This window comes from Drosophila guanche, unplaced genomic scaffold, assembly GCF_900245975.1.
Source record: "Drosophila guanche unplaced genomic scaffold, DGUA_6, whole genome shotgun sequence".
NCBI lineage: Eukaryota > Metazoa > Arthropoda > Insecta > Diptera > Drosophilidae > Drosophila > Drosophila guanche.
This window is the reverse complement of record NW_022995751.1, coordinates 897,677-921,200: the sequence shown is the minus strand read 5'-3', so window position 1 is coordinate 921,200 and position 23,524 is coordinate 897,677. Positions and strand designations below refer to the sequence as shown.

General features: G+C 45.3%; 3 protein-coding genes across 9 annotated transcripts; all 3 read left to right on the top strand.

The window, feature by feature from the left end:
- Positions 1-1,911: 1,911 nt before the first annotated feature.
- Positions 1,912-11,709, top strand: LOC117587231 (G-protein coupled receptor Mth2). 7 transcript variants are annotated; one of them, XM_034277793.1, is made up of 6 exons: positions 1,912-2,753; positions 7,822-8,585; positions 8,649-9,264; positions 9,344-9,538; positions 9,596-9,656; positions 9,734-10,057. In XM_034277793.1, exons 1-6 carry the CDS (start codon positions 2,647-2,649, stop codon positions 10,040-10,042), a joined length of 2,052 nt encoding a protein of 683 aa, XP_034133684.1. In that variant the 5' UTR covers positions 1,912-2,646; the 3' UTR covers positions 10,043-10,057. The 7 variants fall into 7 exon arrangements, with proteins under 7 accessions (XP_034133684.1, XP_034133686.1, XP_034133690.1 ...); XM_034277798.1 differs by lacking the exons at positions 9,596-9,656; positions 9,734-10,057 and adding exons at positions 10,464-10,649; positions 10,946-11,075 and having other exon boundaries at positions 1,941-2,753; XM_034277794.1 differs by lacking the exon at positions 1,912-2,753 and adding an exon at positions 5,409-5,703.
- A 583-nt stretch (positions 11,710-12,292) lies between these two features.
- LOC117587233 (probable G-protein coupled receptor Mth-like 9) lies at positions 12,293-14,935 on the top strand. The gene is made up of 7 exons (XM_034277803.1): positions 12,293-13,409; positions 13,466-13,657; positions 13,718-13,951; positions 14,016-14,172; positions 14,248-14,451; positions 14,521-14,600; positions 14,667-14,935. Exons 1-7 carry the CDS (start codon positions 12,755-12,757, stop codon positions 14,699-14,701), a joined length of 1,557 nt encoding a protein of 518 aa, XP_034133694.1. The 5' UTR covers positions 12,293-12,754; the 3' UTR covers positions 14,702-14,935.
- A 1,119-nt stretch (positions 14,936-16,054) lies between these two features.
- LOC117587234 (probable G-protein coupled receptor Mth-like 8) lies at positions 16,055-18,344 on the top strand. Its single transcript, XM_034277804.1, has 6 exons — positions 16,055-16,896; positions 16,958-17,132; positions 17,316-17,507; positions 17,568-17,786; positions 17,845-18,202; positions 18,255-18,344. The coding sequence occupies exons 1-6, from the start codon at positions 16,396-16,398 to the stop codon at positions 18,298-18,300; spliced, it is 1,491 nt and encodes a 496-aa protein (XP_034133695.1). The 5' UTR covers positions 16,055-16,395; the 3' UTR covers positions 18,301-18,344.
- Positions 18,345-23,524: the final 5,180 nt, after the last annotated feature.

Genomic DNA, 23,524 nt, shown 5'->3' with positions numbered 1-23,524 from the left:
TGTGGTGTGTATTAATTATCTCAACAAATTTACTGTGACCCAAAGAGGAAGCGAGGGAGAGGTTCTATGTGCTAGAGCCTGAACTTTGTGTTTATTCATTAAGCGGAATCCTGAAGCCATTTAAGATATTGCTGTGGAATGTTTATTATACGAGCCCCTTCCCCGTCGCACATATTTGCACTTGTTCAAGGTCTTCTTCGTGGTATCCGCCCCTTAAAAAGCCACAAAATCTACGAGCCCCAGAAGAGCCTTGGGTGCCCTGCTGCCCGACTGTTTGGTCGGTTCGACTGATGATTATAATGCGATTTTAATGTCTCGCTCAGCCCACAGACAGTCGTCGCGCGCGTTGTCTCTTCGCGTCTATGTACAAAGATCTCCAATTGTTTTGTACTGAATATTTTGCACATATACGAGTGTGTGTACACATGTCGTATCTGGCACTTGTGTCTTGTGGTCTCAATGCTAAACGGAAACCAGTTTCTGGTGTCTCTTGATGAGCTCTCAAGATCTCGTCCGTCGAACGGGAATACCATGGAAGCTCCTCCTCCTCTGCCACACACCCGAAGCACGCTCCAATCGTTAAACGCTTTCGATCGGTTAATAATTGGAATATTATGTATAACAGAAACCCCCACAGAAATGGCTTAAATGGCTCGGTGGGTTCCAAGGGGCGCTCTGGTCTATCCCTCATTATGCAAGCCATGCGATCCATTCGCATCCCTGGGTAGACACTCAAACACTCAGACTTGGACTGGGTTGACTTTTGTTTTATAGCTGACTCTGAACACGTAGCGTACTTATTAGTTTTGACCATATCTTTGTACATATACATTTATTTCTATATAGTTGTGTGTGCTTTTAAATCTCTACGTGTTAATGTTTGCTTTCCCCAATTAGGGACTTGGGATTGGGCTTCCTTTTCGGTGGCTCTATTGCTATAAATATCCCATTGGCAAGCGTAACTGATTCACAATTCAAAAGCGGATTTTCGTTTTGTTTACTTATATTTGAGCTTTGCTTATTGTTTGTTCAAGGTCGAAGCTACTATGCTTTCCATAGTTGGCTTTTTATCAGCAAAATGAGCGTGGAGCATATCAACGCCTAAAAAGCAGACCCCCAGGGAAGATCCCACAGAGTGGGGTCAAAGTTTATCGTCTCGCAGATGCTGCAGATGTGCCTTCTAGGTGATAATACTTGTCAAAAAGATTACCCAAGGTTACTCTCACTTTCTATGTTTGCTTCTGAAGCATCTTTTGTTTACCATATTTTTTTTTAAAACCTCCTTAAATGGGTTTTGTCTTTATATCTGTAACTCTCTTGTTCTATTTCTTAGTCTCTTTGTCTGAATTCCCAAGAGCTGCCCTCTCTCTGACTCTCTTTAACTGATTCTTCCTATTCTTAATAAAGATCTCTTCTGTGATAAACCCTACAAAAGCTACTCGAAGCTTCTTTCTTTCTCTCCCTTTTCACCGAAGAACTAATAAAACAGCCGTTAGGCATTGAGCTTTGCCCAAAAAAGCTTCAGCTTCAGCTAATTATTCGCTATGTTTGGACATTTATGATCACACTTTGGGTCATCCCAGAAACAACAACCAAAGTGTTGGCCCCCGGGGCCACTCCGCCACACCGCCGTCACTCCACACTCCAAACTCTGTTCAAGAAGTTCATTCATGTGCGATGTCCGATAATTGCTCTGTTCGCACACAAACGAACAATCCCCAGACAATCCACTGCCACTGTTGCTGGCACACTCGATCACACAAATAATTCGGTTTCTTGTTTTGTTTTGTTTAAAGTTCAATTATAGCGTGCAAGTTTAACAGAGCGCCAGCGCCGAACAACAGTGGGACGCCACTAACAGCGGGAGCAGCTCTGTTATCCGTCCAGCTGGGCTGGCTGGCTGGCTGGCTGCTGCTTTTGCCTACCTTTTATTTTTGCAGTTCGCGGCTCGGTCCGCCTCGAGTTCATTTCGCTACGAGACGTTGACGGTTGTGGGAGTGAGTGAGTGAGCAGCGGCGGCTGGAAACTCCAGTCAAAATAAAATAAAAATAATTATAAACACACGAGAGAAACAATCATAATATGGGAATTACGAATGGCAGTGTTAATTAATTTGTAATCTAGTGTGTGCTTTAAACCATCGTGAATACCTTTATAAACCGGTTCACAGTGTCACAGTATCGTTGAGTGTTCGCATATTTACACCCACTCTAGTGGGTATTTCCCCTCCGAAGTCGAAGTTTCTGTATTTGAGGAAGGAGTGAGTGTGAGGTTGCCGATCGTACACATTATGACATTATGATTATGAGGATTTCTTGAGAAACCCCATTGGTGTCCCAGGTACAAAAACTTGTATGCGGTTACCCACCTTGAGAGCGGACCGGCCGGCCACAGACTCTTCCCGTCGCACAACAATTTACATAAGAAATAAGACAAAAACCTGCTACAAAACACATCCGACCCAATCCGGCTGATTCGAACGAAACATCCCCAATTCTCCAAGACCCAAAACCGAGTTTCGTTATTGGTTTTATTTTTGCCGGTACCGGTGTTGTCAATCCACTTTTTCGCACACGCAAACCTTAAAAAACAACTGCAAAAAAAGAGATTCATTTATTTGTTCAGTTATTGCTATATCTACAATATATGTGCAAAACCCCAACAAAGTTCTATATTGATCTACGACGAGGAACGAACACTCTGCTGTTGAATAAATTAACATTATTCACCGTTTGCGAGAGCTTGAGATCGAGGTAAGTGTACAAATCTGAACGATAAGAACCTGTATCATCTGTTGATCATTATTCATTGATCCGTGTTGCCTTTCCCCAGAAATGAACCTCCAAGTATTCCCCAATTCTATTTAATAGTTGTGTTCCATTTACGAAATATTTATTTCCGCCTTGTGAGGAATTTTGTATGCTTCCAAAGATCTGCCATAAATTATGGGATAATGCTCGGAATGAATTGACATTTATATTTAAAATTTAATGTGATCCCATTTATATTTATATCTGAATGGATTAAGTGGTGGATCGTTGGTTAAATGCGTGTTGATCTGTTGATGGAATTTATGCTAATTTGACGTTAGATTATTCCGCTGCAACTGACTCACTCGATAATAAGCTAGTCGGATGGCTGGGATGATATGTGGAGTGGAATTCGATTTTAGCAATTTACTTGCCAGGAGAGGAGACTTTTTTTATGAGATAACAAAATCATTGCGCGCCTGCAAAAACCTGCCTAATTGCATGACAAATGGGTTGAAAACAACTGTTTGGCAATCGATGCACACACTCTCTGACTCTGATTGAGTCACTAAGGAAATCGTTTGGTAGGCGTCGAATGCCCTTTGTAGAACAGAACATCTCACCTTGACTATCCCCTACCCAACATATCATACCATCCATACACAATACGATCGTCTGGGAGTCGACATGCAATGGGAATTTGAATTTGAATTTTGTTTACACTTTTGCACACATTTGGCGCTTGGGGGGCTTGGATATCGCTGTTGAAACATCTTCAGAATATTGTTTATTGTTTGCTTAGAGGTCTGTTTATTTCGCTACAATTTTCCAACAGTTTTTCCTCTCTTTCTATATACACACACACAATACCCGCAATATGATAGGTATATATGTATTCATATATTATACAAATGTTTAAAGTGAAACTGCGATTAAAGTTGCACTATCACGCACATGGGAGTTGCTCCAAGGGCGTCTGTTTTGTGTGCTTGCTCTGGGAGTGGGGTGGTTCTGTTCTACCACCACCCGCTGTGCATTTTCACGATAAGCCAAATGCAATTACCAATTAATTAGTTAAATGCTTTTGCGGTGCGTTTTTACAACTGTATTTCCTCCTACATCTGGAGCCACGAATCCCAGGTCTAGCCATTACTCACTCCAGCAAGCATATTAATCTCCTGGGGTTCGGTTCGTTTGGTCGCCACGGTGTTTGTTAGGCAGGAGGGTTCCATTGAATCTCATGTTACAAACACACTTAACACTCATCTGTCGAGTGTTTCCCTAACGAATGAGTGTACCCTGGAGGCAGAGAAGGAGTTTAGGGACCACACGTGATGATCAATTGGCTGTTGTTGGATAGCAAAGATCGATTGATGGATGTTTGAAATTAGATAAATATTAAGCGCAGATCTCTGGAAGTTTTCCCCTTTAATGGATTAGATTTATGTGCCCTTTAGATATTTGTAGAAATAGCACTTTGATGCTGTTTAAATTGATGTAAATTTGATGTGAATTATGGAGAAGCCATTATCTATGATTCAAAAATAGCACAGACAGCAAACATGAATACAAACCATTCACAGATCTCTAATAGGGTTTGATTTATGGAAATGTTGATCGCTTTGTGCGTGAGATATCAGACAGGGTATCTCCCCATTCATTGAATTGATTCTAAAGCTTTCTCCCGCCCTGGGCCCCATCAATGCTAATGGGCGAGAGAACATTTATCTTTTGTGGCAAGTTCAGGGCGGTATCTGTTGACTGGTTGAGTGGTTGCGGAGTGTTGGATGGTGTGTGGCAAGTATCATGGAATAATATTTGGCAAACTTGCTACCCGCCCACTCTAGATTGGCAATCAATTTGTGGCTCTGCGGCTGTGGGCTCCCCTGCCTTTGTTTACAGACAGGAGTCTAAAAATACTTGGGGCTGGAATTTTCACACGAAAAATGGCAGAAGAATCAACACACAGCCGTCAATGGGTCAGCGCAAGTATTCTAGAAAAATGTTTGTCTGGAAAAAGGGAAATGGAATACCACAAATGTGGCTCCTTGTAATCGTTGGTTATCATCACATTATGCCCACAGCTTTTGCCCACAGCTCACCTTCAAGTGTGGTGTGGTGTGTCTATGCTACGCCCTCAAGTGTGGTGGCCAACCACATCGGGTTCAGCGAATTCTCCTGTCTCTTCATTGACGATTGCTGTGGGCACCGATTAGTCCAACTTCTGATACGAACCGCACACTACCGCCGACGGGCCCTCAACAAGATAATAATGGGGAATCGTCGCACATAAGACTTGAGCAAAAAATATAAAAATACAAATAAAAACCATTGCCGCTGAGGCGACATACATACGTGATAATACAAAAACCCCGAATAAAAAGCGATATTCATTCTGAATAAAAACTTATATCAAACGAAAACATATTTATGTGAGTTTTTGGATTCATTTCGTGTCGTAATCGTCGTCGTTGTTTTTTTTTTGGGCATAACCCCTGACGATCGACGGACCAGGAAGAGGCCTCAGTACTGTCGGTGGCCTTTTGGTTTGGATATTAATATGTTGACAGTGCTGTTTCTGTTTGCTGCCGAGAGAATTGTAATAATTTGCGACACATGCGTGTGTAGTGTTCGATAAATCTTCCAATGGGATTGGTTCTCGTTTTATGCATACATTTCGCTGAGTGAAATGGGCTTTTAATGGCATTTGGCAGGGCTTAAGAGTAGTTCTATCAAACAGTTGTTTGTGTTGCCACCGAAAGTTTAACGGCTGCCGAAAGTGATTCAGAGGCGCCACTGCGAAAATACTCTTACTCACATCCTGTTGTTTCTGTTGTTTTTGCTTTCCCTGGCTACCACTGACCATGGACAATCCCCAAACAGTGATAATCAACCAGATAATAATCCAATCCAAAGACACCACTAACCTGAGGACGTCCCTGGCGGAGTATTTGTAAGTATTTTCGCTAAGATTCAAAGCAGAAGCCATCAACAAAATGGTTCATATATTTTCCTAGAATAATGCTCGTGAATGTGTATATAATATAAATAAGAGCCGTCAATACGTATTCTTTTGTCAGACATTATTAGCAGGCGAGTGGCGTTGGCCAAGTGGCTTTATCTTATCGGTTACCGACCACAAATAAGACATTTTTTATACGCCGCCTCGAGCACAACAAATTCACACACAGCTAGCTCCACTCACACCACAGCTAAACGCACTCCCATGGAGGGGCATTCATTTTATTCGTATTTGTATTCAGAGAACCCTCAATGTCTCAATGCCTCGATCGAGTGTCACTGTGATGAACATTCGAGTTATTTATAGGCCATTCACCGATATTATCTCTGCGAAATCAATCAGACTTTCTGATTGACTTAGCTTACGCTAGGGTAATGAAAGTTAATGTTCCGTCAACTTAGTCACAAAGTTCTGTGCAGATATTTTCTATTTGGCATTTCTAGAGCCATCGGAATTTCCCATTTTCCCATTTTCCCATTTTTTCTTTTCCATTTAAACTGATATATGGTTAGATTTGGTTCAGCCCACACTCTGCCTACATCGATAGGCATCGATGCTCCCATTTGGCATTCCCAGAAGCACATCCATTACGATTACGTTAACTGCCATGATTCAGCGTAACAATCAATCAATCAATGATGGAACGTAAGCCCCGATCAGAATATTAAATAGTTCCGCACATCATTCGATATATATTCGAACTGCAAATCGCAGGGAAAATCGAAATCGAAATCGTAGCATCCATAAAATTGTTTGCACCAAAGAATTAAAATATACAAAACAATAGCGAAAAAAAGATCTAGAAGAATTATTGCTTATATACAATTGTGTTGGTTGGGATTCTGTAGGAGAGAATTGCTTTGCCATAATTCAATTTAATGGCCAATTGTTTTCAATGTTTCTTGAATGCTCCACATGGTTTGATTCTTTTTCAAATAAATTCAACCTCCTCCTCCCTCGCTCTCTTTTCTGGAATAAATATTCGAATCGGATTCTGTTGAAATCCCTCAAGTGGCATGTACTTAGCGATTAATTATGCTCATTTTCCATCAGGAGAGAGAGATAAGTGCTCTGTGTGTTCCCTCCTTCTTCTCCTCCTTCCCTCCTTCCCTCCTTTGGCCCACCAGTGAGTTTAATGTGTTTGCTCGGCTCCATCGTTCAATCGTCCATAAATTCATGCTAATTTTGTGGGCCCACGCGCCCGTGAATGCCACACACAGGTTACCCTGCCCCTGCCCCTGCCTCCTGTCCCATTTGGTGCTCCCATCGATGGCAAACAATCAGCGGATCAATGAATTGGGGACCCCGCCGCCACTCCAACTCTCCACTAATGATGCAACCGATAAGATAGGGAATACATTTTACTGTAGAAGGTATAACTTTTCGCATTTGTAATGAAATTATGGCCAGGCTCATTAGCAGCGCTTTGAAATGAATGCCCATGCCCAGGGAAAATGGAAAGCAGGAAAAATAAATGCAAAGAGACAGAAACGGAGACGGAGACGGAGAGAGTGTGTGTGTGTGAAGGGGCAGGGAGTAAGACTATTGAGAGACGACGACGGCAGTTAGTATCAATTTAACACGAATCCATAAATGTTTGCGGCATGACCTTATGATTGATGCCCCACAGTGAGCGAGAGGCCACACGGTGCGCCAGAGAGAGTGTTTCCCCCTGGACTCGTTTGGGTGCTAATTGAATGTGACGTCGCCCTGCTGTTGCTCCTGCTACTCCTTCCTGTTCCTGTTGCTGCTCCTTTCCGTTAACCTGTTGTCCTTGTGGATGATGATTCACTAATTGGTCGGGATGATGAGTCCCTTAACCAAAATTAGTGGCCTTATTTAGCGTGGCATTAACTAAGCGAAAAGGTAAATATCCCGGGCAATGGGGTATTTACTTTGAGTGTCCTTCATTTGAGGGATATAAGTGTGGCAGCCATAACCCCAAGAGTGTTTTCCCCATCAAATGGGGCTGTAAATTGTAGCAGAAATGAAAATGGATCATCCAAAAATAATAACCAGTTCTTTTCCTTTCCTTTCTTTTCCCTGCAGATCCAACATAATGCCAAAGCAAGTCCACCAAAGGGGTGGATCCCTGTACTGTGGACTGACTCTCATGGGAGTCGTGTGCCTCGTTGTGTTCCGCCTGCTGCCCGGCATGTCCTTTGGGGTATATGCCATGTCCGATGAGCAAAACATTTACCACATTCGCGATGGCCTGCACGTGCCCTGCACCTTCTTCGACACTGTGAACCTCACGGGCTACACGCCCTTCCCGAACGGCAGCTACTCGTACGAGGGTGTGCTGATACCCAGCCACTTAGTGGGCCAGTACAACTACATCTACAGGGATCTGGTGGAGCGCGTGGATGTGGACTGGCACCCGCGTGGCTGCATCTGCAGGCTGAAGGCCTGCCTGAACATCTGCTGTCCGTGGGGTCAGGTGTACAACAGCGACAAGGCGCAGTGCATCAATGACACGACGGACACGAGAATCTGGCCAGAGCCCGTGATGAATGTGACCTTTGACAACAGCAGCACGCAGCCGGTGAACATCTTCAAGCAGTTTGCGGTGCAGAGCTTCAGGCCCTGCCCCAAGATGTTCTCCCTGCAGCCGGAGATCAACGAATTCGACGAGTATCTGCTGTTCCAGAATGGCTCAATGCTCCGCCTCGACGATCATCTGTACATCAACAAGAGCGAGTTCTGTCTGGTGGTGTCCTATGTGAACCAAACGGATCTCTACTACAGTCTCAATCCAGCCAACTGTGATGGAGACGGGGAGCAGACCACCGTGAAGATCATCAATGCGTACGGTATGGATGATCCTTTGATTCTTTGATAAAGTTTCCCACTAAACCTTTCCCTTTCTCCTGCAGCCATGCTGTTCTCCGTGCCCTTTATGATGCTCACCATTGCCGTGTATTTGCTGATACCCGAGCTGAGGAATCAGCATGGAAAGAGTCTCGTGTGCTACCTCATCGGTCTGGCCAGTGGCTACACGGCGCTGTGCTGCATTCTGCTCATGAAGAACCTCGATCCGGAAGGTGTCTCCTGCAAGGTGATTGGATACACGGCCTACTTCTGCTTCATGTCTGCCTTCTTCTGGCTGAATGTCATCAGCTTTGATTTGTGGCACAATTTCCGCGGCACACGCGGCATCAATCGGTTCCAGGAGAAGAAGCGGTTCCTCTTCTACTCGCTGTACTCCTGGGGAGCGGCCTCAATGTTCCTGGTCTTCACGTGGATCGCGCAGGAGCACACCGACTGGCCGTCGCACCTCAAGCCGGGCATCGGCGCTGGCGAATACTGCTGGCTGGACATGCGCAATTGGTCGGGCATGATCTACTTCTTTACGCCCATTCTGGCCATCATTGTGGCCAACACGGTGATGTTTGTGATGACCTCCGTCAAGATCCATGGCGTGCAGCGGGAGATGGCGCGGATAATTGCCCGCGAGGATAGCACCAAGAATCTGCGCACCGAAAAGGACAAGTAAGTATCCTTTCAAGATTCGGCTTTTCCTTCCATTCAACTCCACCTAAAGTGCACGTCGTGTCCTGCTTCGCCTTAGGTTCGGACTCTTCCTGCGGCTCTTCATCATCATGGGAGTCACCTGGTCCTCGGAGATCATCTCTTACTTTGTGGGCAACGACAAGAAGTGGTCGAAGATCTTCTACATCTCGGATCTGTGCAATGCCATGCAGGGCTTCCTCATATTTATGCTGTTTGTGATGAAGAAGAAGGTCAAGCACTTGATAACCAACAGGTGAGTGTCCGTGGCTGTCCTCTCCTGTTCAGTGTCTTCCATTTTGTTTCCACTTAGGAAATCGTCCTTTGACCAAAGCCTAAAGCCCCTCTGTAATCTCACCCGTGTGCCCCGTTCTGTATGTGTTCCACTTGTGTCTCTCTCTCTCCATCCGTTTTTTACCTCTCATTATCCGTACTCCCAACCCACCACCAGAACGATACGCGTGCGCAGTCTGCGACAAACAGAGACCAACACAACAATGGCCGGCAGCAATTTCTCGGTGCGGCAGCGATTCCTGGACGCCTCCAGCCACATACGCCGGCTGGTCGTGATCCGGAATGCCTTCGCAAATGCCACCTCAACCGCCAGTGGTGTTCACTCCCATGCGGTATAGTGTGGGCACCATCGATGACAGTAAGCAGCGTCTCGTCTCCGTCACGTCTCTCTGCTCGAATGTTGTGGCGCCAAAGTGCACTAACCACGCACCAAATCCAACCCTCCATGCATGCACCTCGTAGATAGATAGTTGGAAATGACATGTTTAGTTAGTCGCTGCAGAATTCTAATCTAAAATGATGCAATCATCTTTATATCTCCCCTGTCCAGACCGCTTTCGATATTGCTTAACCACAAGTTCAACAGCTACAAGAACAGAAACAAAAACAGCTACAGCCTCAAACATCAGACTAACACCAGTCCCAACAACACAGAACCATCCAAACATGAACCCAATGCTACTTTTACTGCCACATGAGGCAGCAATGAGCAATCAGCCACCAAAAACGAACAAAAATATCCACTAAAAGACTTGCCAAATGTAGCTCTAACAACCAACAAACAACAACAAAAATGTAACCTCTGTTTGCATCTATAATGTGTGTCCTATAATCTATATGTAAATCCGTCCTTCAATCATCCACCCATCGATCTGTACCCACCGAAGACTGCGGAAGCCAACGCCATCGAATGGCTCGACATCCACCAATTCAACGTCCATCAGCTCGGATGCGAATGGACTGCCAGGAAAGCTGCGCATGAAGGCAGCCAATGTAAATGCGACTCCAAGTCCTGGGCCAAAGATTGGCCTGTAGAAATATACAAAAATAAAAATAAAAATATATATTCCAAGGTAAAGCCGTAGAGCCTTAAAAAGGATTTGGGAAATGACTAACCAAAGACAAACAACTAATGGAACTCTCTCTCCTTCCCCTCTGACTAACCGTTTAATCAAGCGTTTTGCTTTATTCGTACATTATTCAATCGGTGATGGTATTCTGTGATCTATTCTCTAATCTCGTGTGTGTGTCTATGTGTCTGCTTCTGGCTATCTGCCCTCTAACAATTAGCACACCTCCATTAACCCGTCTAATCAGTCTTTTTTTCACCATTATTTACTCCTCGCTGCCCACCCAATGGACGTCATAGATGCTCGAGTGTTCGCGATGGCAGCACTCAGCGTCAGAGCCAATACTCCACCAAGACCACATCGAGCAGCGTCGCCAATCTGTCGCTGCAGGAGAAGCCCTCGGTGGAGAAGCCCCTGATGATTAGCCAATCATCCAGTGGGGATCATCAGCGCACGACCAGCTTTCGCTGAGAATCAGACTCCCATGGGGCTGGACTCGTGTCAAGCATCATCGAATAGTTATATCTGGGGATAACGTCAGCCAGAGCAGCAGCAGCCGCAGCCATATATTCAGATTGTACCCTGATCTTTATGAAAAGACATTAATATATAAGAGGAACACAAAAGTCCTCCCCATCAAACCACACTCTCTCTCCCCCTCTATATACATTATACATATATACATAGATATATGTATAAATGTGTCTGGCAGATCAAGAAAATTACAACAGAAGAATGCGAACAACCTGATAACTTTAAGTGTAAGAAAGAGCACCGCTTCGAAGCGCCATATCTAGTATTTATGTATTTGAAATGAAATTATTGTCGTCTCCAGAGATCACTGTACTTCTCCGCCTCTTTTAGCTGTAAGTCACACATACATACAAACATACTAAAGTATATCGATGTGCCGTGATGAAATTAAGATTTGTATTCATTCGTCTTTTCGCATTTACGTACGTACCATACCACGCTCCATATCTATATAGTCTACGAGTACTACTTCTATTTGGTATAATAAAAAACCTAAACACACACGAATAAAGCCAAAGATAAAACTGAACGATCTGCCCGAGTTTCTGGGGTTTTCACTTGGGTTTGGGCAGAGAAATAAAACCAAATTAGTCACTGATCTTGCGTTTTTTATTTATTTATTTTACCATTATAAACGATTATTCAACTCCAGCTTCAGCGAGGAACCACGAAGCGAACGTTTTTACATGTCCACTCCACAGACATGTAATTGTGAACGAGCTTACTTATTGGTACAGCAACATTTCAGTCAAATTTCCCTGCGCTAACGAAGAAATTCACCTTCTGTACCAACGATCTTTTTCCCACACAAAAGCTTTCCAAAACCGTAGACAAGACAACCACCACAAGCCACCAACAGTGTTGAGTTTTGTTGGGTTGTTGTCTTGGCCAAGAAGCACCCGTCAAGAAAATGAAATGAATTTTGAATGAAAAGAGCCCGTCGCACCCGGTTGAGATTCGTTTCGCTGATCGCTCGCTCGCGGGGAGGTGGGTTGGGGGACAGGTGCTCCGAGACTGGTCTGACTGCGGTGCTGCGCTCCCCCAACAATCGAGCGACTGCTTGTGGTCTGGTCTGTACGGGTTTTGGGTCTTGCTAATCAGTTAGTCTGTTTTTTATTCTTGGCCAGCATGGAGCTGCTGCCTTGTCGCGCTCCTCGTCGTCGTCGTTGCGGTTGCCGGTTTGTCGTTTACTAAATAGAGACAGAGAGACACACAGACTGAGAGTGAGTGAGAGAGAGTTGTTAGTTGTTCTTTTTGGGGCTCGTGTATTGTCGCAATCGCAGCCGTTTTTAGACCTACGCCATCAAAGTCGCACGGCGAGCAGCGCGCGTCTCTCGTCGTCGTTTTGTCATTTTGGAATCCGATTGTTGTTGATTTTCCTCATATGTTTTGTTGTTTTTATTTTGGCTCTGGTTTTGCGTGTGCGTGAGTTGATTGTGGTGTGCCTTGCATAAAACTCAGAACAGAACAGAACAGAACAGAGTAGCGATCGCCACTCGCTTCGTTTTGTTTGTTTAATTGTGACGTCAGATCCGCACAGCAGAACAATAATCTCTCCTTCGAGCCCAAGCACAATGTCTTTATCCCTGATCCCCACACTGGTGATGCTGGTGCTGGTGCTTGCAGCACAGCAATCCCTTTCCGCGGAGATCATTCCCTCTGTCACGAATCCCTGTGCCTATGCGGATACCGTAAACATCACGGACGGACTTCGACTGAAGGATGGCTCCTACTCCTACGCGGGAGTGGTTGTTCCACCACATCTGCTGGCGGAGTACCACTTCAAGGTGATCGATGGCGTGGAGTATCGTGCCCCAAAGCATCTGCGCGGCTGCGTCTGTCTGCTGAAGCCCTGCGTCAGCTTCTGCTGTCCCCGCGGACTGGTGTTCGATGTTAAGGGCTGGAATTGCACGGCGCCACTGCAGGAACGGCAGATCACGCACGTGGAGCTGACCTACGGCAACCGGACGGTGGATCAGGTGCGCATAAACGATCGATTTGTGGTGCGCACGGAGCTGGGCTGCCGCAACAAGTTTGTGGACAAGAAGCACGAGAGCTTCTGGCAGTGGGATCTCTTCGAGAATGGATCGCTGTTGCGGGACAATCGACTGTGGAGCACGGACGAGTATTGCTTCAGTCCGCTGCAGCACAAGGCCGAGGAATGGGAATTGACGCCCCTGAGCTGTGAGCGCTTTCAGACCGGCTATCGAGTGTGGATCTATGCGATATGTGAGTGGGGATACCAGAGAACTTTTATTACTCAACCTAATTCCCTTTCCTTTTAGGCAGCATCATTGCCATATTGATCAATATATTCATCCTCGCCCTCCTCGGTTCGGTGCGTGATGCCCGCAAGAGTCACTACGGACAGGTGATCATCTACTATCTGCTCTCCATGATTGTGGGCTACTCGCTGCTCGTCTACTTGGCCCTCAAGAATCCCATGAAACTCTCCCATGTGGCGTGCAGAAATATTGGTTAGCATTTCTTTATCTTAATACTTTCTTTGGATCTTAATCCCTGGTGTTATCTCTCAGGTTTACTGGCCTACTTCTGCATCATGCTGTCATTTGTCTTTCTGGCCATTTGTAGCTTTGATTTCCTGCAAAAGTTCCGCTTGAAGCCCTGCAAGAATTGGCTACGCAGATTGTCCTATTTCCTGGCTGTGGTGCTGGTTGTGGGCCTACGATTTCTGGTTTCCTTTGCCCAGGACTCCAACCTGCCCAAGCACTATAAGCCGGGCATTGGCGAGGACTATTGCTGGTTCGATGGTGAGTAAAAGTTTGACCCTCCTTGATTAAGTAACACTTGTGATTCTCTCTGCTCTTCTTTCAGTGCGCCTCTGGGGCATTCTCATCTACTATTATGCACCCATTGTCCTACTGCTGATCTTCAGTGTTGTCTGCTGCCTGAAGGCCTACTTTTCCATCTACAAACTGCCAGCAGACACACAATATATCCTGGGCACACAGCTGCGCATCGTCAAGACTCAGTGAGACTAACAGTGAGATTAACTAAAAACTTCAACTAGAAACTCATCCTTTTCCCTTGCTATTTTTCCTTACAGTTTCTATGCATTTTGTGCCTATTTGGTGGGCGTCTTTGCCGTCTGGCTGCGTGAGATTGTGGTCTATATAATGGCACGTGTGAGGGAGCATTTCTTCATCATTGACTTCTGGAGTGGCATTTGCATCTTGGGTCTGGCCATAGCTGGGTTCATTCTGCTGCTGGGCAAGAATCTGCATGTTAAATCCTGGTGGGCCATTAATGTGTAAGTTACGGATCTAAGATCTAGCCAAGAAATATTTTCCATGTCTGTCAAATCTTTCTCTTTCCATAGGGAGTCCAGTCAAACCGATTTGAGTGTGATTAATGCACGCGTCTACAACTTTAATGAAAAGGGAGATCTGAAATCTTCAGGTGAGCAGAGACAAATTCCTATCTGTTCTCGTTTCAATCTACAAATCTTTAACTTGAACTTTGCAGATTCTCCCTATCAGCCAACGGTGACATCATTATAGACGGAAGAGAGACTGAGAGAGATTGAATGATGATGATTGCTCATCTGCGTATGAACTCTGGTATTCACTTAGCTTATGATTCATTTTGGTGCCACACCACACACACACACACACACACACACACAAACTCACACACTAATGTGTGATTATATCTACGGTGCATATATCCGTACATTTCTAGGAACTAATTGACTTAAGACTTTTGTTGAATAAACTCGAAATTGTGTAACATTTGGAAGAGGCTTTTATGAGGTTGTTCGATGAAGATTTGAATCGATTTATGGCTAAGCCAAATTTAATTTGAATTTTGAGAGTGATCTTCTATTGTTCTACCTTAAGAATCCTTCCGTACTAAAGTGGCTCATCCTTCTCTGAGCCTGCTGCTATCAGTTTCTATTTCCCTTGTCAAACAACTTCTTCTGTGGCCAAATTTCGTTATAGACCCAACCAAAAAAAAGAGGACAAATTGTATTAGCAGCTCCACAAACAAAAGGACAAATCGTAAACTACACCCCAAATCGTGCTGTCCACTCACACAGAGCTGGGGCTGGGGCTGGGGCTGCTTTGACTTCTGCCTCGCTGACAGGGGGAGGCAGTTTCGAAGGGTTGGATTAGCCGCCAGACCCAAGTGGCACGCAACAAATGTTACATTAATGACGCAATTGAGAACCGTTATCCCTGGCCCTATCCTTCTGTCCATCTATCCGTATCTGTATCTGTCTCTCTATTTGTATCTGTATCTGTTGCATTATCTACGTCTATGTCCATGTCTACTGAGTCTAAGGCCTGCTACTTTCAGCGAAAAGTTGTGCTCTCTCTCTTAGCCAGGTTAAATGTCTCTGAAACAAGACGAACTGTGGAGACTCTGCTAGAAATTTTAGAGCATTTACTGGTCTTGGAAGATTTTAAGAAATGCATCTGATTAAGGGAATTTATTTAGGGATAGTTCAAAGTAGAAGATAGAAAAATTCTTTAGTAAAGTAAAGTTAAAATCAAAAGGTGGATCATCTGAAGATTTATCCCACATAGAACCTTTTTTTTTGTAGTTATTTTCTCAGTTATCTTTAAAGAAATTCCACTCCCATTGGCACTAACAATCTCTTTTACCCAATTACAGAGCATTCCCCTAGCCTTTACATGTTCTCCGTGTCTCTACGCTTTTCTCTAGTCTGCGTTTTTCCCCCATTTTCCTGCTGTAAACAAAGCGCCTCAAAGTGGGTGTGGGCCACAGGCTGGCACCTCATCCCCCTTGTCCCCCCCCACCAGAAGCAACGACCTCACCTCATCGTCTGGATGTTCGATTCCATGCCGCGCACTCATTCGCTGTGGAATTCATTCCAAAATATTCAGTCGAAGTTCAGCCTGCGGCAGGTGCAGATGAAAGATCGATCCGTACAGTTCAGTTCAGTTCAGTTCACTCAATTAACCGTTTGTGCAGCACCACCAACACCACCCCCTCCACCACTGGTACACACGTCATCGCTTTGCTGCATTATTTATCCATATTCTATATTCTACAAATATTCGACAAATATTCTGCTTGCGGTTCGTTTATTCGAATCAAATCGATTGGGAAACCAAAACGCTGCGGAGGTAAACACACGAATAAATTCAAAGCCGTGGGGTAAACAAAAACAAAGAAAGCGGCCAGCACCAGAAAGACGTTCCCGAAAGATCAGCAGCCAGAGAGGAGAATGTCTCCACAGATGGCGCCGTTGTCGTCGCTCCTCCTCCTGGTGGGAGCTGCCTGGAGCTACCCGGAGGAGATGCGCTATCCCTGCGCCTTCATAGACACTGCCAACATCACGGGCAGCTTCGGCATGGATGGTTCGTATGTCCACAACTGGACGGTGATTCCCCGCAACCTGGTGGCCGCCTACGACTTTGTCATCGAGAATGGCATCCGAGTGCCGGCGCCCAAGCACCTGCGCGGCTGTGTATGCAAACTGAAGCCCTGTGTTCGCTTCTGCTGCCCTGAGGGGGAGATCTACGATCTGGAGAGCAGACAATGCCTGGCACCATCAATCGATAGTCTGCCTCCTCCGCGCCACAGCCACATGGAGGTGCAGCTGGCAAATGGCAGCCTGAAGGACCTAGAACTACGCTCTCGCTTCAGCATCTATGTGGGTACGCCGTGTGAGCACATGAAACCAGTGACAAAAGTCTCGGAATATGTCCATTGGACACTGCATGAGGTGAGTTGATGATTCTCCACACTCTTTTGTGGGTTCTTCTTATTATTTATATCTCTTTCAGAATGGTACCATTGCCCATCGTGGTCACATATTTTCCAAACACTATTGCTACACGCCTCTCCTCCAGCACAATGCTGCCTCATCTCCATCCTCCTCTTGGGACTGGCAGCCTTTGGTCTGTGCTCCCGAGAAGCTGCACTTTGTGCTGGGCGTTCGCGAGTGGACCTACGCCATATGTGAGTGCCTCCTCCCTCCACAAATATGTTTCCAATATAATTCTTTGCTCATAAAAATGATTGTTTGAATAACAAAAAGTGAATTGCTTGTGGCGATTGATAGATTAATTGTTCCACCCAAAACAGAACAGATCCTAAATCTCTTTCTCTTTCTCGCTCTCTTCCACTTTCTCTCTCGCGCAGGCCTCTTGATATCCATTATTTCGATGATCATTGTGCTGGTGGTGTATCTGATGTGCTCGGAGATGCGCAACAGTTTCTATGGTGTGGCCATCAAGGCCTACACCATCTGCCTGATACTGGGCTATGCTCTGCTCGGTTACCTCACACTCCACAATCCCGCAACACTCTCCAAAGCGGCATGCCGCATTATACGTAAGAAAGGTCTATCATATGTCCCCCAATCACTGACTAGCTTCCCTTTCGCATCTTTAGCTAGCTTAACCCTCATGTATCTGGTGCTGTCCTTCTACATCCTGAGCTTTGTTTCCTTTAAACTGTATCTGAGCTTCCATGGCGTGGTCTTTACGAAGCTCATGTTCTGGCTGATGTTCACGCCGATCGTGCTGATTGCCATCGGTTGGTCCGTCTTTGTGGCCTTCAGTCGTTATGGCAATCGATTGGTATTTGGCGGCGACACTTGCTGGTTCGATCGTGAGTTCAGGGTTACCCTTTACACCCCATAGATCTTTGATCATTCTTTATGTTCCAGCTCGCAATTGGAGCATTATGGTGTATCTTTTTGCACCTGTCTTTGTGGCCTGTGCCATCAGTGGTTTCTTTTATATCCTCACTCTCATTTACATCAGCGAACAGCCTGTCATCGAGACGGAAAAGAGCTTCGAGTCGATCGAGAAGAACCGCTTCAAGTCCTTCTGGAAGTACTTTGGTTACACGGCCCTCGTGTGGCTCGTCTGCGTCTGCTCCTTTGCCTTCAACTACTACCGCGGGGAGCGTTCCCTCCACAACTATGCCGTTTGCTTCTGCATGGCCTTCCATGGCTTTGCGGCACTCTACGCGCTGATTGGTAAGAATCAGCAGATTCAGAACTTCCTGCGACGCATCGATAAGTGAGTAAAAAGTCTACCAATTCCCACAAATTCTGATAATTCTTTCCCTTAGCGATGAGGATACGTGCGAGAACTCTGTACCTTTGTCAAGTTTTTGAAGGGGCATCGGAAACCCATTGGAATTGTATTATTAGTATTGGTATTGCTGTTCGTATACCCAATAAATGTTATTAAAACCCCTCAGCACAGTTTTGTGGTCACTGCTACAGTTTTGTCACAACTATTGGTCGTGTTCGCAACCTCTACGGAATTAGGTGGCTGTCAGCCAAGACTCAACCGCGTAGCTCTGACTTAGTTCAGCAAATGGCCAGCAGACAACACATGGAGGATATGGCGCCACTGCAAGCAAGTCCTGACAAATGTAAAAACCCAAACCTAAATACATTCGTTGCATACTTTTGGGTGTACATGTAAGATTCGACGTTCAAATATTTCTCTAGCTCTAGAGCAGATATGGCTAGAAATAGATATTTTATGGGAATTGGCAAGCGCTTCCCTAACACACATCTGATACCCAACAAACAGTTCTACGTCCATGTGCAACAATCTATCCCTATTTATCCCCGAAAATCCACACAAAATGGATCTAGTATACCGCTTTGGTTTCGTTTATACAAAGCCCCGTCCGTCTCGTCTCTTCTTCCACTTGCAACAATTTCCAATTTGTTGCTTCCTCTGCTTAGGCGGCAGGCATCCAATTTAAGAGTCCCTTCAAACATGCAACAAAAGCAACCTGAAACTCTCCTCCTCAGCCGCTCGTCGCACAACAATATCCCACGTAAATAACGTAATTTACACAACAAAACAAACTGTGGAGGCAAACGGTGCGGTGTGGTGAGGGCTGATGCGCCGCGGCCGGTAGTACCACAAAATCCAATCCGGGAATCCACTCAAAACCTGCAACCTGACCACCCCACCAACCCAACCCAACCCACTCTTTCTCTCTAGCAACCCATGGACCGTGGTCGAGTGTCCCTTCTGTTCTGCTCCCCAACCCCCCGTCGCTACATCGTTTTCTAGCGCTATATAATAAGTGCGCGCCGATTTTGTTTGACATCAGAGGTCAATGGCCGCGAAAGAGACAGACACAGCGCTAGCGAGAGAGCCAGAGAGAGAGAGAGAGAGAGAGTGCCACAAGGGAGCACAGCCGAAGAGCTACTTGCATCCTTGCAACACAGCCACACACACACACACACACACACACGCATGCTGCAGCCTCCCATCCCATACCGACCCGACTGCCTCTTTCAGCTTCGTTTTGGCTGTCAAGCGCAAGGAATCAAGTGGAAAGTGAAACGAGAGCCATGCTGCCCCGCTGCTCCATCATCGCCTCACCTCCTGCCTTCGAGGCTGTGGTGCTCTTTTGATGTGGCCTCGCCCAATGCGACTCCTGTGGGCTGGCTGAGGGATGCGGAGAAGAGATCCCGAGCCTGGTCGTTGCTTCGGGTTTCGTTCCTTTTTGGGTTGTGTTCTGCTCTTTTTCTGGCTGGGCGTACAGCAGAGCAGCATTCGCAGCTCGCGTGCCGGCAAATGGATACACACACACAGCAAAACGAGAGAGAGAACTACAGTTAGAGGGAGAGAGGGACAGAGATGGGGACATATACTATATACATCTCTGTGGATCGATAAAACGTAGTAAAAATGCTCGTAGTAATGGAAGCTGGAAGGATGCTGGAGCCCGGCATCCATTGTACATATACAGAACAGAAACTGCAGCATAAACATAGCCTCAACATAAGGGGGCGCAATGGTCAGAGGGGGCAGGCAGAGTCAGCATCAGGCAGCATCGTCCTGACGTGCGCACTGGAAATCCCATGAAGGTAGGACATGTTTGGCGCGTTTTTCCCATAGTATTCGGTATTCGGTATTCAGTATTCAGTATTCAATATTCGTGTTTGTTTATGTGCAAAATGCGAGTACGAATACGTAAACGAATGGCGGATGGCGGATGGCGGATGGCGGATGCAGGCAAAATATGCTACACACATGCATTGAGCATTGAGCATACAGGATAGAAGGGGGTAGAGCTGACTCCTCATTTAGTTAAAGAAATTTTGCCACCAAAACCGCGCCCCATTGCCACGCTTCCACCCACTCAAGCCAGGCAACAGGGGCCTAACCCCCTACTATTATCCAACCATTCTATGGATAGATTCTCGCTGCTTCCCTGGTTGTTTCTGCAGCGTACCCGGAGAATGGAGAACGGAGAACCCAAACATGAAAATTAATTACCAAATGACTTTTTGCTTTTTAATGGCCGTCGATGGCAGTTAAAGGATATGGGATATTAGACAAGCCATTAAATGGCTAACTGGCTGTGGAGACACACACACAGAGAGAGAGACACACGGAGCCACGCCCCTAAAACATCATCATATATGCATGCATATAGGAGGAATATGGGAGGGTAGAGTAGATATATGTAAAACGTATCTATGATGATGGCTTCTGCTTTGATGACAGGATAAATATAAAGGTGGGGAGTGAAGTGGAGTGACACTCGTGAGTGAATTGACAGGGGGGGAGCAGCAGGAGGTTATTACCAATATTGGAAATTTCTAATTAACATTGAGAAAACGTTTAGAGCAGCGTTTCGTTGAAGGGATTTTACTGGGGGGTTTTTGAACGCTGATGACTTTTGGGCGAATTTAATAGTATTTAAGGACTGATTATGTGACATTTTGGGTTACAGTTTCGATGCGTTTGGGTTTATTCTTATTATTTAAACACCTTTTATGGAATAAGTTACAGTTACGGTAGGAAATGTTTTAAAATCCATTATAAAGAATATTTAAACCCGACTTACATGGCCTTTTCCCCAAGAACCTCTTTCCATCGGAAGTCTCACCAGCTCCTCCTCCTCCACAATGCGCATTTCCGGTCACATTCTTGCTCCTACACCCTCCCACCCGCTAATGACCTCTCTTCTTGGCAGCGACTCTTGTGCCATATACTCCCAACAGTCCAACAATACTTTACACACAGAGCACGTAAAGCAAATCAAATACAATAAATAACTTTTAATTCAACATTTTCTAGAAATTTACCATCCAAAGAATAATTTATGTCCATAAATGTCCAACGACAAGCAATTGACCAATATTACCCCACCCCCCCCCTTGTCACACCCTAAACAACAAATATTTGTGGCATTATAATTTATGAATTAACGAAACAAGGAAAAATTAGTAGAAAAAAAATTCAAAAAGCGATGGAAAAAATGATAAATTAAAACTGAAAACCGAAAAAAACCAGTGAAAAAAGCAATCTAACGGTGAGCAAATGAAAGAGGGAGGTAGAGTGTGTGAAAGAGATGGAAGGCGAAAGGGAATGAAAGGGAAGGGGGAGGGCTTGAGTAGGGAGCACCATCATAAATTCATTGATGGAAACGCAAACAAAAGAGCCCCCCGCCCCCCGAAAAAAAAACTATTTCTTGCTGGTTTTTTCTTGATTTTTCCAGGGTGGGGAAATCGCTGTGAGGTAGTGGAACTAATAGTAAAAGGAAAGGGGCTGGGGAGTTGCATGCCACACACCAAAACTTTATAGTTGAAACTCTCTATAGAGAGAGAAAAAAAAGAGTTTCGATTAGAGGTTTGATTTCTATTCACTGAACGGGCGCTACCTCTAACCACTGGGAGCTAGCAGTTCGGGGGGCAGTGACAGTGGCACCTCCTGCTTCCCCAGCCCCTTGTGCTTCGGGGCATACCATACGCGTGTGCTCTCGTTTCTCACCTGCAATGACACCTTTTTTTTTGGTCGCTTGTAATAATCATGAAATTTTTTATTATCACTCGTTTCCCCCTCTTCACACCCCTCACCATTTTCTCGTATTTCGTTTTCTTTTCTTTTGGCTTGTTTTTGGTTTTGGTTTCCCTTCGAGTTATGTTCGTTGTTGTCTGACTTTGCGTTTGTTTGTTGTGTGTGTCGCCGCCACCTCTTGAGATTTATTTCGTGCGCAGCTCGAGAAATGTTTCTTTCGTTTGTTCAATTTACACAACGGAGTTTGGGAGCTTGGAGCTGGGAGCCAAAAGCAATCTTTCCTACTCACTCATTGACTTTTGTCACTTTTGGGGTACTCGGAGGGGGTCTTTCGTATGAGTATTCCCTATAATTATAATTATAAGGTGAGCGATAAGGTAGGGCAATCATTGGAGTTCATTGATTACCTATTGACGGGGCAGAGTTTAATGGAAAGTCACCCAAACATCGTCTTTTCCGGAAGATTATTCCTTAAATTTGTGCCTTAAAATGTCTTTTATTGTCTAGATCATCGTAAATATCTTTTTTTTTTTGAGTTGGTACCTCGAAAATAACTCCCTGAGATCCCTTTTAGATCAGTCTCAAGGAAATACTCCCCAGGGTCGTCTTTTCTGCTAGTTTTTTAAGCAATAATTTCTTCTTAGACTCTTTACCGACAAAAACAATCGCTTTGTACGATCTTCCCATGGATCTTAACCTCATCTCAGCTGACTTATTGAAACGCTCTTCAGTACTACTTACAGTACTTGTGTCTCTTGAGTCTCTGCCCACCATCGATCGATTACCACAGCGATCACCCCAAAAAAATTGTAGAGCATCCGCATGGGGGCAGCACACTCGAGCAGCGCTGGACTGTAGCACTGGAGGTCTCTTGTGTGGCAAGCGGCACGTGTAAATGCTTAACATAGTTTTTCGGGGTTTCTTTTTCGGAAGCTTTCGTTTTGCTTTCTACGGACAATGGGCGCCCCCCATAATCGTTTCAACGCGTTGATACAGAATTACGAGAGCAATTAAAGGTAACACACAGAAAAGAGAAGACAGAAAGATGAAGGGAAGCAGCAAAAGAGAAGAAGTGGAGCTATCGAAGAGTAGAATATCATTTGAGATGGAGAAACCAAAGCACATTCAATGGGGGGGAGCTGGCTGCCATCGTATCATTGATCTCTTGTCCCCCTTGGAAGCACAGAAGACGAGGGGTAGTCCATAGAGCGGAGATAGGCACACACAAAGATCATCGGTTAGCGTTTGTTCCACGCTCAATTAACGGACATAAAGCTGACAAACTGGCGCTGATGTGGCAAAATGAATCGCAGCATTCCTTGCAACCTTCCCGAGGAGCTCCCAAATCCCACAACAGCCTCTCCACAGTGCGCCTCCACGCGACTCGTTCGCGACGACTCCAGTGGGATCTTCATTCCCATGCAACAATGTTGCAGCAGAGCAGTGCCGCATATCGTGCACACATATCAGGGAAAACAACAGCAAAGACAACAAACGACATCGCTGCGGCATGAGTGTGTGCGTTGTTTTTTTTTTTGTGTGCTTTGGGTGAAGTATACA

Coding starts and splice junctions, on each gene's coding strand:
- LOC117587234 (XM_034277804.1), top strand. CDS start 16,396: ATGTCTCCACAGATGGCGCCGTTGTCGTCGCTCCTCCTCCTGGTGGGA. Junction 17,508..17,567: donor AGCGGCATGCCGCATTATAC/GTAAGAAAGGTC, acceptor TCGCATCTTTAG/CTAGCTTAACCCTCATGTAT. Junction 18,203..18,254: donor TTCCTGCGACGCATCGATAA/GTGAGTAAAAAG, acceptor TCTTTCCCTTAG/CGATGAGGATACGTGCGAGA.
- LOC117587233 (XM_034277803.1), top strand. CDS start 12,755: ATGTCTTTATCCCTGATCCCCACACTGGTGATGCTGGTGCTGGTGCTT. Junction 13,410..13,465: donor AGTGTGGATCTATGCGATAT/GTGAGTGGGGAT, acceptor CTTTCCTTTTAG/GCAGCATCATTGCCATATTG. Junction 14,452..14,520: donor TCCTGGTGGGCCATTAATGT/GTAAGTTACGGA, acceptor CTCTTTCCATAG/GGAGTCCAGTCAAACCGATT.
- LOC117587231 (XM_034277793.1), top strand. CDS start 2,647: ATGTGCAAAACCCCAACAAAGTTCTATATTGATCTACGACGAGGAACG. Junction 2,754..7,821: donor TGCGAGAGCTTGAGATCGAG/GTAAGTGTACAA, acceptor TTTTCCCTGCAG/ATCCAACATAATGCCAAAGC. Junction 9,265..9,343: donor CTGCGCACCGAAAAGGACAA/GTAAGTATCCTT, acceptor GCTTCGCCTTAG/GTTCGGACTCTTCCTGCGGC.